General features: G+C 51.8%; 2 protein-coding genes across 17 annotated transcripts in view; one reads left to right on the top strand and one right to left on the bottom strand.

Moving 5' to 3' along the window:
- SNX20 (sorting nexin 20) overlaps window positions 1–214 on the bottom strand; it is an 11,476-nt gene extending 11,262 nt beyond the window's left edge. For 2 of the 5 annotated variants that reach the window (XM_024747396.1, XM_024747395.1), the window contains exon 1: window positions 63–180. Coding sequence is in view for 1 of the 5 variants with exons in the window: in XM_024747394.1 (XP_024603162.1) it covers window positions 63–76 (14 nt within the window). In the remaining 4 variants the exon portion in view is untranslated. Of the gene's footprint in view, window positions 1–62 lie in introns of all 5 variants that reach the window. The other 3 variants (XM_024747394.1, XM_024747398.1, XM_024747397.1) reach the window with 3 other exon arrangements.
- Window positions 215–331: 117 nt separating this feature from the next.
- The window catches only part of NOD2 (nucleotide binding oligomerization domain containing 2), a 35,428-nt gene continuing 16,479 nt past the window's right edge, over window positions 332–19,280 (top strand). For 3 of the 12 annotated variants that reach the window (XM_024747381.1, XM_024747391.1, XM_024747392.1), the window contains exons 1-4: window positions 6,807–9,685; window positions 10,567–11,033; window positions 12,877–12,982; window positions 16,346–18,161. In XM_024747381.1, the coding sequence (XP_024603149.1) occupies window positions 10,575–11,033; window positions 12,877–12,982; window positions 16,346–18,161 (2,381 nt within the window). In that variant the 5' untranslated portion in view covers window positions 6,807–9,685; window positions 10,567–10,574. Of the gene's footprint in view, window positions 747–1,490; window positions 1,590–2,009; window positions 2,102–3,003; window positions 3,037–6,806; window positions 9,686–10,566; window positions 11,034–12,876; window positions 12,983–13,354; window positions 13,488–16,345; window positions 18,162–19,280 lie in introns of those variants that run through there. The other 9 variants (XM_024747385.1, XM_024747387.1, XM_024747388.1 and 6 more) reach the window with 9 other exon arrangements.

A 19,280-nucleotide genomic window follows, 5' to 3' on the forward strand; every position in this document is an offset into this window, starting at 1 on the left:
CTCCGTAATCTGCTGATTGCTCCCTTCTTAACCTCATTCGCACCCCTCCCAACATCACTTACCACACACCAGCCATCCGGACTACTTTCTGTTCCTCAAATGTGCTTCACAGCCTTTCCGCTTGCAATTCCTTCAGCCGTCAATGTCCTGCTCTCGGTTCCTTCCATGACAGCCTCTTTTCTCTCTCATCCTCAGGGCGCAGCTCGATTGTCTCTTCTTTGTGCAGCCCTCCTTGACCCCCCCCCCCCCGTCAAGAACTATCATTGTTTCGTTTATTTGTTTACTTGTTTAGTGCCCGTCTGGGATGCCTCGATCACGGGGACTTGGTCTGTGGCAGCGTTCTGTCCCCAGTACCCACCGCAGCGCCTGCCACCTAGTGGATGCTCGGTAATTGTGTGAATGAATGAATGAGTGGGCGAACGCAGAGAAGTGGAGATGGGGCTGTGACTCCAGATCAGCCCTGACTCACTGTGCGACCTGGGCAGGCCACTGCCCTCTCTGAATGTCAGTTTCCTTAATTGCGACATGAGATTAAGTTAAGCATCCTCCCGGCACCAAAGCATTCCCCATTGGGCAGATAACAATGTTGTAAACTACCGCTCACTGCTGCTCTGGGTGTCTGAAAAGCTTGGGACTCCAACACCGAAACGCCACTTTTGAGAAATTCAGGAAGAATTGATTGATCACAGGCGTGCCTCCACGTGTCTGGCAAAGAAAACCCAAACTGGTGAAGTGTTTGTTCGTAAGTAGGTGATGCAAAACCTGGTCATGTCAATCTTGTTTTTCCATAGCTGGGTATACAAACATTAGCTTTTAAAAAAATCTCAAAAGTTCTTAATACTGCAGGGTTTTAAAATTAGGGCCACAGACAGAGTGCGCTGTGGGGCACTGATGTGGTTATACTGAGACATAGCAGAGCGACGGGTGGGCTGGGGGTGGGGTGGGACTGGGGTGTGGGTTTCTATTTCTATACTTCAGGCTGGGAAGACACCTCAGCCCTTCCTGGGCCTCACACAAGCTCTGTCAGTCCTTCTGATCTGTGTAAGAATTCATGGCTAAAATGTGGAGAAAATCTTACTTTAATTATCAGCAGGACACAAACATCTTGTGTTCCTGGGAGATCTGTTTGCTTAGGTAAAAGGCTTTGGGCTTCCCTGGTGGCGCAGTGGTTGGGAGTCTGCCTGCCGATGCAGGGGACATGGGTTCGTGCCCCGGTCCGGGAAGATCTCACATGCCGCGGAGCGGCTGGGCCCGTGAGCCATGGCCGCTGAGCCTGCGCGTCCAGAGCCTGTGCTCTGCAACGGGAGAGGCCACAGCGATGAGAGGCCCACATACCGCAAAAAAAAAAGTCTTTGATGAGTTTGCCTGGGAGTTTAGGGCCATTGCACGTAGTTTGAAGTGCCCTGCCCAGAGTGCCTCAAGAGGGCAGGAGTGGGGATGAAATCCAGCCCTCACTCTGCTTTTCCAAGCTGGCTCCTGTGTTCCCTCAGGTAAAGGGGTGGCCTTTTTCTAATCTGAAAAGAAGGGTGATGCGAGCTGGCTGTGAGTGAACTAATGACGGAGGATTGAGAAACTGTTTTTCAAAGACAGTAAGTTCAGCTGGTGGAATATTCTGTTTTGCTGAAGCGGAATTTGTAAGCTTGGGGCTAGAAGGGAAGGGTTTGAGAAACTGAAGGTGATTCTAGAAACCATATGGGGGAGGGGAAGAAGAGAGGAGACACAGTAAGGGGTCTGCAGAAGAGGAGGCCCACCCATCAGGGGAGCTGGATTTGTTGGGTGTCTGATCTGCAGCAAAACCCGCCTGATTCACTGGTGAGCTTGGAGTTGGTTAGGGCTGGAGGTGGGGGGAGGGGACAAAATGTGGGTCTGGTCTTGAGATGGGGATGGGTAAGACCAGAGGCCGTCCAAAGGCCCCAGGTGCATTGGGTTCCCCAGGTTTGAGGCAGCTCAGTAAAAAGATGCCTTCTCTACTGTGCTTTTCCCTCATGCATTGTCTCTCTTTTAATAAGTCACTCAACAAACTTGGGCCAGGCACTGGGCCAGAGGTGGAGGTCCGGCAATGGCGAAGGGATGTCTCGAGCCCTCAAGGACTCACAGTCTGGTGAGAAAACAGGATGGACGCATGAGCTGAAACAGAACACCATTTAGGCTGAGAGAAAACAAGAGCACAGGCAGACTGCTCCTTGGTAGCTCAGAGGACTAGAGAGTTCCGTGGGGACAGTGGAAAGCTACCTGGAGGGAGGTGGGCATTGAAGGATAGGTAAGTCCCAACAAAAGGAGTGAAAGAAAGATGTGGGCTTGATTAACAGCTCCACCATCCTGTAGCTGAGTCATCTTAGGAAAATTATTTACCTCTTGGAAACTGTCTCTTCATCTCAAAGGAGTGGGGACAAAGAATAGTACCTATTCCATAAAGAGGATCATGTGATGGATGAGAGTACAGTGCCTGGCATATAGTAAATGCTCAATAAATAACATTCATATTATACAGAGTTTAGGGCTTACTCTGTGCCAAGCTCTATGTTTGTACTCCTCACGACAAGATCTAAGTGAATTGTCAGCACCACTTAGCTGTTAGGGAAACTGAGGCCAAGGTTAAATAACTGGCCCAAAGGTAGAGAGATCTGGGATTCAAATCCAAGTTCGTTGGAGTCCAAAGTCTATGCTATTCAACCTGTTGCCTCCCACTGAGGCCGAGAGTGAGCAGAGCACAGAGGTGGGGGGACCAAGAGCTATAAGGACACTGGTGCATCATTTGGGCCTGGTTGTAGAAGGGTTTGGACACTGGTGGGTGGGTGGGCTGCCTGGAGCAGGGGACCAGCGTGGAGACTGCTGAGCAGTGTGAGGTTGAAGAGAGACTAGTTAGAATCATGGGGAATGGCTGGGTGCTCTTGCCAGGTGAGACATGACAGTGATTTGGACCCAAGTAGTAATAGTGGCTATGGTAAGAAGTGGCTGATTCTGAATATGTTTTGAAGCTCAGGTTGACAAATTTGCTTCCAGGTTGAGTGTGGAGTATAAGAGAAGATGAATCGGGTAAGTTTTCCAGGTTCAGTTGCTCTGTTACTTTTCTTAAGTAATCTGCTATTACTGGGCGTTCAGAAGGCTTCCAGCTTTTTGCTGTTATAGATAAGATGGTGGTGAACATCCTTGCAGATGGATCTGTACACCATCTGGAATGATTTTCCTGGGGTTAGATTCAGTGCTTCTAACACAGCATTTCCCAGCCTCAACCAAATGTGCACCAGCAGTGCAGGTGTTTACCTGGAGGCAGTGTGGGGTAGTGGTTTTGAGCATGAACTTTGATGTCAGACATCTGGGGGGCAAATCTCGGCTCTGCTGTCATGACTTGGATAAAGTAATTAACTTTTCTGTGCCTCAGTTTCTTCCTCTACAAATTAGGGTAAAGATAGTCAATATCCTGTAGGTAGGATTAAATGAGTTAGTATCTGTAAAGCACTACGTCAAGTCAATGTCAGTTTTTTTCCTTGAAATTGACTTTACATTTAAAATTTTCCAAGTACAAATGTTTTTTTTTTAATTTATTTTTATTTTATTTATTTATTTTTGGGTGTGTTGGGTCTTCGCTGCTGCATGCAGGCTTTCTCTAGCTGTGGCAAGCGGGGGCTACTCTTCGTTGCAGTATGCGGGCTTATCATTGCGGTGGCTTCTCTTGTTGCGGAGCATGGGCTCTAGGCACATGGGCTTTGGTAGTTGCAGCATGCAGGCTCAGTAGTTGTGGCGCATGGGCTTAGTTGCTCTGCGGCATGTGGGATCTTTCCGAACCAGGGCTCGAACCCGTGTCCCCTGCATTGGCAGGTGGATTCTTAACCACTGTGCCACCAGGGAAGTCTCCAATTACAAGTGTTTTAAAAGGAATGTTTATATTAATACCTTCAATGAAAAGCTAGCAATCACTTGCCAAGAATAAGAAATCATAAAATAAAATAAATCTAATGTAAACAAAACAGTGCTGGTGAATTCTAGTTAGATAATGTCACAGAGCCAATTAGACTAGGCAGCGTTAGAGAGGAGTTCAAGCCCTATTAGTACTAAACTGAGATGGCTTGCCTCAACTTAGAAGAATGGAAAGAAAAATGTAGAAAGAGGAAGTTTAAATGCCCTGTCCACTGTTACCTAACACGGAACCATCACACTCCAGAGAACTCCGTCCTGGGACTTCACAAGAGTAAGGCTTTAGATGACTATGAACTTCCTGACCCACAAAGGGTGCGTTGGGTAATACTGACCCCAACAGCTTTCCTAGCTTTTCAATTCACAGGATACCTCCGTGTGTGTGTGTGTGTGTGTGTGTGTGTGTGTGTGTGTGTGTGTGTGTTGGAAGCAGGGGGCTCCTGCTTTGGCTCTCTCTGGGACACTGAGGAGGAAGGATGACATACTTGGCCTGGGTCACGCGGCACAGGCCGTGTAGCCTGCCTCTGCCCTGCGTGCTCTGCCGCCCACGGTCCGGCTGGCTCTCTCGGGAGGGGCGGGGCACGTCGGGGGCGGGGCCGGGGCCTAGCGCCCTCGCAGCCCAGGCTGGAGCTGAGCCGGGGAGTCAAGACTCGAGCTGCGGGGAGGAATCGGGGGGCCGGGGGTGAGTGGTCCTGAACCCTGCGCCGGGGCAGCAGGTGCCGAGGGTCCCGCTCCCGGGACTGGGACACCTGACTTCCGAGCGGTCCAGGCCGCCAGCCTTAGGATGGGGCTGCCTCGGTTTCCCCTTCGGGAGTCCCGGGGTCTGGAAGGAAAGAGGGGTGTTTCGAGGTTGGGGAGCCTCCTGGTGAGCTGTGACTACAAACGATGAGGGGGTTTGGGAGAGTGGGCAGAAGTTCTGCCCCAGGAGCCTCTGAGGTCTGGAGAGAGACCGTGATTTGGGGATCGAGGGGTTTGTGGGGGCAGAACATGCAGGATGATGTTTCGAGGCACCGGGCTGGCCTGGGAATGAGGAGGCCAGTCTTCAGGTCTGAGCGAGAGCTACTCTCTGTTCAGTCCCCTCCTCTCTCCCTCAGTTTCCCCATTTTCACCTTGCTTGTGGATGGGGGGGTATAAATGAGAGCGCCTGGATGATCTCTAACCCTGCCTGTGGCCTTGTAACTCTCATGGGGGTCTCCTACCTCCTCCTCCTCCCCTGTGGTGGGTGTGGAGACCCCTGACCATTCTGCATCCCATCCCTGCTGAGACCCCCACACCAGGGCCTGCCGGCATCACATCCTTTGTGCTGTTCATCCTCTCCTCTCCTAATGTTGAGGAACAGCCATCCGGTCCTACTTGCTCTGCAGCAAACTCAAAAGCCTCCCTCCATCCCCTCCAGGGAGGCCTCCCACAGCTGGACCCTTGGTGAAGACCCGAGTGACATTCCGGTTGCTTCCGCTCCCCTGTCCCAATCACTCTCCCCCTAAGTTGCTTGGTTACTCAGATCCCCTTAGCCATTTGGCACTCTGAGATCTGAGGCAGGAAGGGATCCCATCTAGCCTACTGACCTCCCACCCAGTGCAGGATCCCACTGTTGCATACGCTCAGTGATGGGAAGCTCATTCCTTATGAAGCGCTGTTCAGTGTCCTGCAGCTCTGGCTTCATTTAGTCAAAACCTGTGGCTTGCAGATTCTACCCCTTGGCTCCACTTCTGCCTCCTGGAACCATGCAGAGTAAATTCTTTCTTTTATTCATTCACACAGTCTTGATCAGTGCCCTGCATGAGGCACTGGGGATATAGCAATGAAAAAAGCAGACAAAATCCCCTGCCCTCATGGGGTTAGTTTTCTAGAAAGGAGTTGGACAGCAGTCCAATAAGTAAATACAAGGTATGTCAGGTGGTAAGAAGTGCTATGGAGACTAATAAAGCAGGCAAAGGGGATGAGGTATTGGTCTGGGGGTATTGAGGTTTTATATAGCTTAGTCAGGGAGGGCCTCTCTGAGATGGTGACCACCGAGCAAAGCCTTGAAGGAGGCGAGGGGGGAGCTATGTGAATAACTGGGGGAAAGGACAGTGCACCCACAGAGGGAAGAGCATGTGCAAAGGTCCTCGGGCAGAAGCATGACAGGTGGGAGCAGGTCTGGCTTGTTCTAGGAACAAGCGTGGCTGGAGCAGCGTAGCTGAGGAGCCAGTGAAGGATTAGTAGGAAATGAGTGCAGAGACATAAGGGGTGGGGAGGTGGGGATCCATTGCATGGGGTCTCGATGGCCACTGCAAGGGCTTTGGTTTTCACTCTAAGCGCACTGAGAGCCACTGGAAGTCTTTGAGAAGAGGCGTCACCTGCTCTTACCTAGGGGTTAGCAGGTTCATCTGGCTGTGAACGGGAGAGAGAATGCAGGGAGGTGAGGGCAGAAGGGTGGGGGGACCAGTGAGGGGACCACTGTTGTCATTCTGGGTAGAGACCGTGGAGGCTTGTTACCCATGGCATAGAGGTGATGAAAAAATATCAGATTTGGGATATATTTTGAAGGTAGGGGGTGATAGAATTTGGGATGTGAGAGGAAGGTGGAGTCAAAGGTGACTCGGAGGTTTCGGGGCTGAGCATCTTGAAGTTTAGAGCTGCCATCGGCTGAGATGGGACCTGTTTAGGGGGAAGATCTGGAGTTTGGCTTTGTGCTTGTGAAGTTTGCGATGCCTATTGGGCATCCACATGAAGATGTCCATTAGGCAGTTGCAAAAGTTTAGTGGGGGGCTTCCCTGGTGGCGCAGTGGTTGAGAGTCCGCCTGCCGATGCAGGGGATGCGGGTTCGTGCCCCGGTCTGGGAAGATCCCACGTGCCACGGAGCGGCTGGGCCCGTGAGCCATGGCCGCTGAGCCTGCGCGTCCGGAGCCTTTGCTCCGCAACGGGAGAGGCCACAACAGTGAGAGGCCCGCGTACCGCAAAAAAAAAAAAAAAAGTTTAGTGGGGAGGTTGGAGCTGGAAATAAAATTTGGGGCTTCATCACCATATAGCTGGTATTTAAAGCCATAACAGCAGGTAAGCTCACTTAAGGAGAGAGTGATACAGAGAAAAGAGGTCCCACCAGAGAGTTCTGGGGCTCCCAGCATTAGGAACTAGCCAAGGAGACAGAAAGAGTGGCCAGTGAGATGGGAGGAAAAAGCAGAGAGTTGGGGTGTTCTGGACAGCAATGAGGCAGGTGCTTCAAGGAGGAAAGAGGGAGTGATTATGACAGATGCCTTTGGCAGAGCCAGCGAGGTGAGGGCTGAGAATCCAGCAACCTGGGAGTCACTGGTGACCATGACAGAAGTAGCTGGGGGCCAAAGGGGACACGATCAGAGGGGATAGGAGGGGAGAACTTCAGGACAGCAGTATAGACAACAGCTAAGGAGTCCTGCTGTGAAGGGGGCAGAGAAATGGGGTCAGATGGAGAAATTATAGTATGTGTATGTGCTGGTGAGAACTGCTCTCCCAGAGAGAAGCCCGGTGAAGGGGGCAAGAATGGAGGATGCCGCGGGAAGTGAGAGGGATGGGTCCGCTGCCCCAGCAGGGCGTGGCCCCAGCTGAGAGCAGGACAGTTCGGTTGAGCTTCCAGGGCCTCCCTCTCTTCTGTCTGCAGTGGCCCAGCACGCTGAGATTTCAGCCCTTAAGGAAATCAACTGGCTCAGGGCTCCAGAGAAACCAGACTGGCTGTGTCTCAGGAGGGAGGTAGATGTCAGGGCTTGGCCTGGGCTTGGGGATAAGGGGGTGCCCACGTGGGTTACCCCTTCCACTTGACCCTCTGCTTCAGCAAAGAAGTGCCCTTTTCTTTGCACAGACCTCACCTTCCTCGAGAAAAGACTACAATGACTCCAAAGTTGCAGTAATTGAAGCAGAGAAGAAAAGGCAACGGAGAGAGGCTGATTTAGTCTGAAGAGGGGAAGTCTGAGCAGGGAGTAAAGGGGCAAGAGGTAGGATTTTAGGGACAGTTTTTATGAGATAGGTGATGAATGGACATCTGTTTTCTCCCATTCCCAATTTAAACTGAAGCAGGAAAAACTTTGGTTCAACATAATGAGGAACTTCCTGTGCTGGTTAATGAGGACAGCAGCAGGCCAGGTCCTCTGCCCTGGATGTTTAAGATGGGAAAGAACAATGCCTTCTTAGAGACAGGGTGCTGGCCGGATTGGCCCTTGGGGATTCTCCCACCTCTGAGGTTTCTGGAAGAAGGCCAGGACAGAGTTGGGACTTCCCAGCTACTGGTGGGGAGATAGAGCAGCAAACCTTCTGGCTTGGGCCTGCCTCTTTCTCCAGGTGCCCTGACATCACGAATTGGATATGTGTGGCTCAAGCATCCATCGGCTGACCCAGACTCGGAGTGTTTGGGAAGGGCCCCTGCTTACCTGTAGCTTGTCCACTTGTGGCCTAGCACGTCTGCGGGTGTGTCAGAGATCACTGGGCTTGGTGGGGTCTCCCAGTGCAGCTAATGGTGGAGGGTGAAGGCTCTGTGCCAGAACTGCTGAGAACTGTGTAGCTCTTCACAGCAGGTTGGCCACCTCTGGCTTCTGCCCATCATTTCGAGGCTTTCCCCGGGAGAGACGTGGGATCTGTGGGCAAATCTAGCCCTGCCAGTCCTGTGCCACTCAGCCTTGCCTTCCTGCTCAAGGCTTGCCTGCAGATGACTTGGCCATGCCTAATCTAAGCCTAATGATCTTTGACGGGGGGGGGCGGGGCTGTAGGGTGGTCCAGGCTCCCCTGATGCTGAGGAGACAGCAGCTGTCCGTCCTTAGGCATCCTCTGAGTAAAAGGGGCACGGAATGTCCTATCTCATCTTAACTCTTCAACTTCTTTAATTTCTGGCTGTACACATGCCCTCCAGGCATTGGGTCGGAAAGAGAGTGCTGACCACATTTCTGGGCTGTTTCCGGAGGGGTGGGTGGTAGTTCTTTTCCCCAGGACCTGGGCAGGGGGTGGTGATGGGGCTGAGAACCACTTCAGGGTCAAGCCCAGAGCTCTTCCTACCCCGTCCTGTTCTCTCCTCTCCCCTCTCCCAACCTCTACCCGCTTGACTCCTCTGCTTGGCCGTGGGCGCAAGGAGGAGGCCTGCTTGGCCAGAGAGAACTATTTTCCTTTCTGGTTTACGGTGGCCTCTGCACTGAGGATGCCCTCCCTCCCAAGCTGCCAGACACATGGGTAAGCTCGCTGCCTCAGTTTCCTCATCTGGCCAGCGCAAGGCTTCCAGCCTAAGTGTTGGCAGCATTCCGAGCTGGTGATTTCTCCTTTCCCTTACTTTGGATGGCATATGAGGACAGGCGCAGGAAGTTCCAGCCCCACCCCTTCCCTCAGTGGGTTTTTGATTCGTGAACATTCCCACTGTACTTCCCCTTGGCCCAGCCCCATGCCAAGCTTAGTGATGCCAGGATGAGTAAAACCCAGGCTTCCACTTGGGCCAAGAAGGGAGTTAGACGCATAAACAACCAATAGGAAATACACAGACTTTCCAAGCCCCTTGGCATCTGCTCCTTTGAGTATCCTGGAATGTCCCGTTTTTGTAGAAAGAAGCTGGCGTTCCTCTTCTTTTTCCATGCCTACCTCCTTTCACTTTCATTTTCTGCGGGCACTGCCCCAGCTCACAGCCCTAGATCCTGTGACTGTTGCAGAAGGGACCCTGCTGAGAGATTTTCTCTGCCGCGTGGGGACACTCCCAGGGCCTGAAGCTCCGTGAGATCGCTTCCCCACAGATTCCCAGGATCCAGAGTCTGAAGGCTGAGCCCAGAGCAAGCCATCGACAGAGGTGACGGCACATAGTGTGTGGTGGAAGGGAGTGGGGAGGTGGTAAGGGCCTGGGCATTTGGGGAGGGGGCAGTGGACTGGGGTCAGTACACCCATAAGCTTTGAAACGTCTTAGTTTGTACCATGAGTTTCGCTTCACCTGGGTTGGCATCTTTATAGCAATGTTCTGGGTCTGTCCCTGGCGGTAGCAGTGGGTTACCTACACAGGCCTGGGCTTGGGCCCCTGTGGGGAACCCAAATATAAGGGAATTAAAGACACGTCTTCTGGAGTTGCACTGCTTGGGTTCAAATCCTAGCTCTACCTCGTCTACCTTGTACCCTTGTACAAGCCTCAGTTGTACTCAGGCCTCTCTGTGCCTCAGTTTCTTCACCTGTATAATGGGGCTGATCCTAGTACCCACTTCAGAGTGGTTGGGAGGGTTAATGAAAGCACTTAGAATAGTGCTTGGCACATTGTATGTGGTTAATAAATGTTAGCCACTGTTGAAAAGAGAGCTGCGGTAGCGTGAGTCCAACCAGCATGTAAGGGCCCTCTCATATGGCCTCAAAGAGAATTGATTCCCTGATCCCTTGGGAGACATTGCTCCTAGTATTAACTCAAGCCTTTTAAAACTTCGTAAAGCAGGGATGAAGCATGGATGTGGGAGCCAGGGGCCTTGATTTAACTCCTGGCTGCTTCAAACCCTCTGTGGGATCTCGAGCCAGTTTCTTGCCTTCTCTGGGCCTCAGTTTGTACATCCATACAATGGGGAGCTTGCACTGGTAATGTCTGAGGGCAGAACTGTGGCCGTCTTGGTCTCAGGGTGGGGCTGACTTGCCCTCTCCACTGCCGCCTGCCTGCTTCCTGAGAAGTCCTGCACTGGACCTCCTTCTCCTCCACAGATTGTGAAATGTACACGCAGGACGCTTTCCAGGCACAGAGGAGCCAGCTGGTGGAGCTGCTGGTTTCGGGGTCCCTGGAGGGCTTTGAGAGCGTTCTGGACTGGCTGCTTTCCTGGGAAGTCCTCTCCTGGGAGGACTACGAGGGACTCAACCTCTTGGGCCAGCCTGTCTCCCACTTGGCCAGGCGCCTCCTGGACACTGTCTGGAATAAGGGTGCTTGGGGCTGTGAACTACTGACTGCGGCTGTGCAGGAGACCCAGGCTGACAGACAGCCCCCCGAGCTTCCCGGCTGCTGGGAGCCCCACTCACCCCACCCAGCCCGTGACCTGCAGAGTCACCGGCCAGCCATCGTCAGGAGACTCTACGGCCACGTGGAGGGCGTGCTGGACCTGACACAGGCGCGGGGTTTCATCAGCCAGTACGAATGTGACGAAATCAGGCGGCCCATCTTCACGTCATCCCAGCGGGTAAGGCTCTTCCCTCTGCTCATCAGAATTCAAAGGAAAAGCGTGCTTAGTTACCGAGACTGGTTTGTGAAGTCAGCCCTGTGGGGAGACATGGGTCGTGGCGCTTCCCCTTTAAGGGTAGCCAAGCAGGTAACAGTTGCTCTGGAGTTTTGGTACCATGCCGCTTCTGACGAGAGGCAGCGTTATATGGTGGCGAGCATCTTGGTTTCTGGAGTCAGGACGATGCAGGCTCAAGGCCTGTGACTTTAGGCTTCTCTATGGAAACTCACCATCCTTCATCTCTCCTGTCTCGGATTCCTCATCTGTGAAACACAGATGGGAGCATTCAATGAGGTGAGCTACGTGACTCTTAGCACGGTGTCTAGCTCGTAGTAAGCACTCCTTAACATTACCGTTGGCTACTATCAATTCTGTTATCAGTGATATTCTGTACTTGTACACTTTTAGTGCTGTCTGCTTTAAATTAATAGCTCAACAGATGATAAAAATTCATTAAATTAAACCTGTGTTTAATAATGAATATAGCATACTATGTACTAATATAGTTTAAATGCCCACATAGGATTTCTAATAGGAAATTGCATTAGATCATAGACGTTTGGAGTTGGGATAACTGCCTCTGAATGTGACATTCCGCAAGAACAGAAGAGTGTCTTTTGGGTATTTTTGAAACTCTTTGTTTTATTTTCCCGCAAATAGTGAACCTCAGGCCTCCCATGATGCAGACTCACTTTATGGATTTTTTAACACCTCACTTTATGGATTGGGAAATTTGAGTCCCAGAAAAGTGGTTTGAAAAAGCACACAGTAGGGGCTTCCCTGGTGGCACAGTGGTTGAGAGTCCGCCTGCCGATGCAGGGGACGCGGGTTCGTGCCCCGGTCCGGGAAGATCCCACATGCCGCAGAGCGGCTGGGCCCGTGAGCCATGGCTGCTGAGCCTGTGCGTCCGGAGCCTGTGCTCTGCAACGGGAGAGGCCACAGCAGTGAGAGGCCCGCGTACCGCTAAAAAAAAAAAAGCTCACAGTAGTTCATGAGAGGGCCAGTGCTGGACACAGTGCTTTGACTAATTCATTCACCATTAATTTATTCATCCAGAATCTATTTTGATGCCTACTATGTGCCAGGCTCTGTCTAAAGCTTATTGTGTTGAGAGCCTTGTACATGGTAGGCACTCAAGAAATACTTGTTGAAGAAATAATGAATTATTGAATGAATGAATTGGAATTACATTGCAGTGTTAGGATGGGCTGGGTTGGGGGACTTTCTAGTTACCGTTTTTGTCTATTTTTTAAAATATGTATTTGGTGTCCACGTGAGTTTAGGTAAGCCTGGTTGAGACTGATGGAATAAGTCCGTTCAAGGCTGGTTTAAAGTATTTGTAGTATTTATGTTCAAGTATTTATAGAGCAGACATGTTCTGGTCCTCTCTCACTAGTGCACCTGAAACCTACAATTGTACCCTGAGCACTAGCTCCTTGAGGCTGGCCCTGGAGGGATTATAGAGACTCAATGAAATCACCTCTCATCCAAGTGATTTACATCTTCCAGAATTGTTTTTCCTATCCTTTATAGGGTTATGGCTCCTTTTGTCCACTTATTTTCGGTTATTCACTCTTTCAGTGGGTCCTGAGCGGGAACCAGATTGGATGTGTATATTCAACTGTTCATTTCACTACCCAATACTGTATTGACTTCTTTAAACGCATCTTGTTTAGGGATGTCTTTCTGGCCTTTTATTGTGGTGGGAGAGAGATGCCCATGGTATTGTCGTAATCAGTAGAAACCTTCCCACAATTCTCCATCCGCCTTTCTGGAGAAATAATGACTTTTGCTTTCCCCACAGGCAAGAAGGCTCCTTGATCTTGCCACAGTGAAGGCGAATGGGTTGGCTGCCTTCCTTCTACAATGTGTTCAGGAATTACCTGTCCCGTTGGCCCTGCCTTTTGAAGGTATATATGTGTTCTTCTCAGTTCATCAGAAAGGGAAAGAAAGACTTTCAGATTCGTGCTTAAGAGCAAACACTCCAGCATGAGACTTGTCAGAATCCCACTTACTGGCTGTGCAAACCCCCCTAAGACTCAGTTTCCTCATTTTAAGGGCAGCATCACCACTGTCTCACTGGGCTATCAGGAGGATTAACTGGATTAATGTGTGTAGTATTAGGGCTTGCTTTTATTTCCTCCTGTACTGGGGAGTGATCACTGGAGGTACCTTGTCCTGAGAGCTAATACAGCTGTTCCTTACTAGCCATACTCTTTTATTGGAAAGATGTGGGTACACTTTTTAATGGCTGTTATCTCTTGATCTCTGCTGTTTAGCTACTCATTATCAGAAACTCAGGAGCCAAATGGATTTAGATAATGTGATATCTCTCATTTCACATGGTCACCGACCCAGTTCAGGAATGGGAGAGGCTTGGATGGCCCAGCTTGAACATCCTAGGCATCCTGCCAGGTGATTAATTTACGATGTCTGTCCTTGGCAACAAACTTGAGAAGTAGGTATTGTTTTTTCCACTTTACAGGTGTGGAAACGGGGACAGGGAGATGGAGTGACAAGGTAGGGGAGGATGGATCTGGTTTTAGGCCGTCTGCACCTACACTTCCTCTTTTCCTGGGAGAAGAGCTTGTCGGTTGTAAAGAGAGGATGCAAGCCTGGTGTGTCTTATTCCCACATTGCCGTCAGGAAGCCTCAGCAGCACCCAGGGTCCCTGAACTGTGCCTGGTGCTGACAGATGGATTTATCACCCTGGGCCCTGCCCCCTGGGCAGTGAGCATGCTTGTGGGGAGGATGTCGGAAGCCTGTGCTTGGCACCTGGGTGTGTACCCTCTCACCTGAGAACAGAACACAGACGTCGGTTTGTGACAGGGGATGCTGCCCAGAGCGTGGTACCTGGCTTGACCCTTGGTTAATGTTTAGTGTTGATATTATCAAGCACAGCTGGCTCTTCACGCATTGTAACACCGTGCCATGGTGCCAGATTCCCCAGGGTGTTGATTCCAAAGGTGATGACCGACATGTGTTTGTTTTTAAAATGAGAGATATAGGGGCTTCCCCGGTGGCGCAGTGGTTGAGAGTCCGCCTGCCGATGCGGGGGACACGGGTTCGTGCCCCGGTCCGGGAAGATCCCACATGCCGCAGAGCGGCTGGGTCCGTGAGCCATGGCCGCTGGGCCTGCGCGTCCGGAGCGTGTGCTCCGCAAAGGGAGTAGGCCACAGCAGTGAGAGGCCCGCGGACTGAAGAAAAAAAAAAAAAAATGAGAGATACATTTTTTTTCCTGGAGAATTTTGATAGCAGCTGGAAAACCTGCATGGGAAATCAGAGTATTGAGAAAATGTATATATTTCGGTCTCCGTTCAGTGCTCCTAGTTTATCCAGATGGCATTAAGAGCCATGACAGGGACTTCCCTGGTGGTCCAGTGGTTAAGACTCCACGCTCCCAATGCAGGGGACCTGGGTTTGATCCCTGGTCAGGGAACTAGATGTCACGTGCCGGAACTAAGAGCCTGCATGCTGCAACTAAAAGATCCCACATGCTGCAACTAAAGATCCCGCATGTGGCAATGAAGATCCCGCTTGCCACAGCTAAGACCTGGCACAGCCAAACAAACAAGTAAGTAAGTAAGTAAATAAATAAATAAATATTTAAAAAAAAAAAAAGCAATGACAATCATCAGCTTTGGGAACAGAACAGGGAGCACGATCACAAGGCGTGTCCTTTGGACGACCGTAAGTACAGCTTCAGTGTGCTCAGAGCACTCTGTGAGAATTACCTGTTAGTCTTTGAGCTGAGAACAAATGGGTCAGTACCTGGTTGGGGGCAGTGAGGCTGTGATGCTCTGAGGTCCCACCGCCCTGGGATTCTGGATCATAATTTCCCCATTTCCTATAAAAAGAACTAACCCCTGACACAGGGAGTGGTTTGCTCATGCTGGTATTAGGATGATAAAGGAAAAACAGCAGCTCTGTGGACACATCCTAGACATGAGAATTTTTACTGCAGAGGGTTGTATGAGGAGGATGGGGAAGTGTATATTTATCAGGGAATCTTGTCTAAGTCCTTGCCTGGAGCATCCCAGTGACCCTGACACAATCCAGTGCTAGCTCCACCCACGTAATCCAGGATAATCTTCCCATCTCAAGGTCTTTAGTTTAATCAGTGGTCTAGTCCTTTTTGCAAGTAATTTAACATTCACAGATCCTGAGGATTAAGATGTGGGCCACTGTTGTGCCTATCATACCCAATAATAATAATGATAATCAACACCATTTTGTGAGAGTTAACCATATGTCAACATTCTTCTAAACTCTATTTTATCTCATTTCTTTCTAAAACAATCCTTCAAGGTGTGAATTGTCTCCAATTTTAGAGACAAGAATACTGAGGCCAGAAAGGATGAGAGGCTTGCCCAAGCTGATGGTGGACCCAGATTTCTTTCTTTCTTTTTTTTTTTTAGATTTATTTATTTATTTTTGGCCGCATCGGGTCTTAGTTGCGGCACGCGGGATCTTCGTTGGGGCATGGGGGATCTTTCGTTGCGCCGCGTGGCCTTCTCTCTAGTTGTGGCGCGCAGGCTCCAGAGTGCGTGGGCTCTGTAGTTTGCCGCACCCAGGCTCTCTGGTTGAGGTGCGCGAGCTCAGTAGTTGTGGCGTGGGCTTAGTTGCCCCGCTGCATGTGGAATTTTAGTTCCCTGACTAGGGATCGAACCCGCATTCCCTGCATTGGAAGGCGGATCCTTTACCACTGGACCACCAGGGAAGTCCCTGGCCCCAGATTTCAAACTTAGGTGTATCTGACTTCAGAAACCGGGCTCCTAAGCGCTTAAACCTTCTGTTTGCCTTTAGAAAGAACAACTGAGGCTGAGTGGTGAGGGGACTTGTCTAAAGCTCCTGAACCAATATGGTGGGACAGGCATCAGAATGTGGGTCTTCTGACCCCAACCTGGTGCTCCTTCTAATCTTCTATAGCTCTTTCCAATGTCAGTAATAATAATGGCGCTAGGCAATGTCTTTTGACCACTTTGTGTGGGACACTGAACAAAGAACCGCCATGCATGATCGTCATTGGGCCATGGTTTCTTACATGGGTCCCTATCCCTGTAAGGTAGGAACCACTGCTTCTCCCATTTCACAGGGGAGAAAACTGAGTCTTGGGAAGATTACGTGACCAACCTCAAAGTCCCTAGCTTGTGAGTGGAGAGCCAGGATGAGCACCGCCCGTGTGCCACATCCCATTCCCCCAGGCAGCCCACCCTCTGGTCAGGTCCCATCTTCATCATGGTGCCACCTCATTTGTTTCTTCTGTCTTCCAGATGCCGCCTGTAAGAGGTACCTGTCCAAGCTGAGGACCATGGTATCAGCTCAGTCTCGCTTCCTGAGCACCTACGATGGGACAGAGAACCTTTGCCTGGAGGAAATATATACAGAGAACGTTCTAGAGATCCGGACGGAGGCGGGCATGGCTGGGCCTCTGCAGCAGAGCCCCGCCACCCTGGGCCTGGAGGAGCTTTTCAGCACCCGCGGCCACCTCAACGAAGACGCGGACACTGTGCTGGTGGTGGGCGAGGCGGGCAGCGGCAAGAGCACACTTCTGCAGCAGTTGCACCTGCTCTGGGCTTCAGGGAGGGCCTTCCAGGAATTTACCTTCGTCTTCCCATTCAGCTGCCGGCAGCTGCAGCGCCTGGCGAAACCGCTGTCGGTGTGGACACTGCTCTTTGAACACTGCTGTTGGCCCGACCTTGGCCAGCAGGACGTCTTCCAGGTCCTCCTCGACCACCCCGAGCGCATCCTCTTAACCTTCGACGGCTTTGACGAGTTCAGGTTCAGGTTCACGGATCGAGACCGTCACTGCTGTCCGACCGCCCCCACGTCTGTCCAGAGTCTGCTCTTCAACCTTCTGCAGGGCAACCTGCTAAAGAATGCCCGCAAGGTGTTGACCAGCCGTCCGGACGCGGTGTCGGCGAGCCTCAGGAAGCACGTGCGCACGGAGCTCAACCTCAAGGGCTTCTCGGAAGAGGGCATCGAACTGTACCTGAGGAAGCGCCATCGCGAGCCTGGGGTGGCCGACCGCCTCATCTGCTGGCTCAGAGCCACCTTGGCCCTGCACAGTCTGTGCCACCTGCCCGTCTTCTCCTGGATGGTGTCCAAATGCCACCAGGAACTGCTGCTGCAGGGCGGGGGGTCCCCGAGGACCACCACAGATATGTACCTGCTCATCCTGCAGCACTTCCTGCTGCATGCCTCCCCGCCAGACCCAGCTGCCCGCGGGCTGGGAGCCGGCCCGCTTCGGGGCAGTCTCCTCACCCTCTTGCGCCTCGGCCGCCTGGCTCTGTGGGGCCTGGGCACGTGCTGCTACGTGTTTTCCCCCAAGCAGCTGCAGGCAGCACACGTCGACAGTGAGGAGGTTTCTCTTGGCTTCCTGGTGCGTGCCAAGACGGTCGTGCCTGGGAGTACAGCCCCCCTGGAATTCCTGCACATCACTTTCCAGTGCTTCTTTGCTGCATTCTACCTCGCTCTCAGCGCCGACACGCCGCCATCCTCGCTCAGACACCTCTTCAACTGTCACGGGCCTGGCTGCTCGCCGCTGGCCGGGGTGCTGTCCAAACTGCGCATAGGGGGTTCCGGGTGCAAAGAAGGCAGCGTGGCCGCTTTGCTGCAGGGGGCCGAGCCGCACAACCTCCAGATCACAGCGGCCTTCCTGGCGGGGCTGTTGTCCCAGGAGTGCCGGGGCCTGCTGGCCGAGTGCCAGGTGTCTGAGAAGGCCCTGCTCTGGCGCCAGGCCTGCACCCGGCGGTGTCTGGCCCGCAGCCTCCGCAAGCACTTTCGCTCCATCCCACCGGCCGTGCCGGGCGAGGCCAAGAGCGTGCATGCCATGCCCAGCTTCATCTGGCTCATCCGGAGCCTGTATGAGATGCAGGAGGAGCGGCTGGTGCGGGAGGCTGTGCGTAGGCTGGACGTCGGGCATCTCAAGCTGACATTCTGCAGCGTGGGCCCGGCCGAGTGTGCTGCCCTGGCCTTTGTGCTGCGGCACCTCCGGCAGCCTGTGGCCCTGCAGCTGGACCACAACTCTGTGGGCGACATGGGCGTGGAGCAGCTGCTGCCTTGCCTCGGCGTCTGCAAGGCTCTTTAGTGAGTGTTGCTGGGCGATGCTGGCCGGGCACAGGGGGAATGCCACCATCGGGGTGCAGGTAGGGGAGCCCCGTGCTGGGAGCCAGGAATCCAGGCCCAGCCCCAGGCCCTGCCACCCCTTTGGTGCAACCCCAGCCGAGTCCCCTCCCCAGTCTGGGCCTTAGTTTCGACTTATGATAGCGATAGTCGTAATTCATGAAATGGTCCACGTGCCAGGCACAGTGTTACGCTCTTCCCAGAAATACCTCCTTTAATCCCCATGACCACCCTGGGCTATAGGCAGGGACATTATTTTCCCCATTATCCTCAATTAGAGGCTCCCAGAAATGAGGTAACTTGTCCAGGGTCACATAGGAGATGGCAGAGCTAGGATTCACAAATCACATCTTTCTGGTTACCAGTCTCTGTTCTCCACAAGCAACCTGTGTGTGGACGGGCTTCAGAGGCACCAGGGCAACCTTTAAGTCACAGGCAAAGTTGGGTGTAATATGTGTTTGTATTAGGAACCACCTCCAAATCAAAGGTGACTTGCACCCCACGAGAGATTTTCTTTTATTTTTTAAAATGTATTTATTTATTTATTTTTAATTGACATATAGTTGATTTACAATAGTGTATCAGTTTCAGGTGTACAGCAAAGTGATTCAGTTATACATATATATGTCTATGTCTGTATAGTTTTTCTATTCTTTTCCATTATAGATTGTTACAAGCTATTGAATATAGTTCCCTGTGACATACAGTAAATCCTTGTCGTTTATCTATTTTATATATGGTAGGGTACATCTGTTAATCCCATAGTCCCATGAGAGTCTTTAAAATCCCAATGAGATGGAAATTTCGAGACCCAAGAGATAGAAAGTGGCCACAGAGTTTCACCTGCTTTTTTATTCCTTATGTAGTGGAGAGATTTGGGCCTGGCCCTTACCGCTCTCAGCCCCTGTCTGAAGGTGTGAGCTTTCCCATGTTTCTGCCCCAGCCCCCGTGGACCTCTCTTCACATCTTGGGCCGGATGAGGGCAGAGGGTGTGCCCAGGTCAGGTGGCCAGCATGCTGCAGGCTCCCCAGCTTCCCTTCCAGCCTTCCTGCTCCCTGCTTTAAACCTCTGAGAATGCAGAAG

The sequence above is a fragment of the Neophocaena asiaeorientalis genome, unplaced genomic scaffold, assembly GCF_003031525.2.
Source record: "Neophocaena asiaeorientalis asiaeorientalis breed wild unplaced genomic scaffold, Neophocaena_asiaeorientalis_V1.1 scaffold438, whole genome shotgun sequence".
Classification (NCBI taxonomy): Eukaryota; Metazoa; Chordata; class Mammalia; order Artiodactyla; family Phocoenidae; genus Neophocaena; species Neophocaena asiaeorientalis.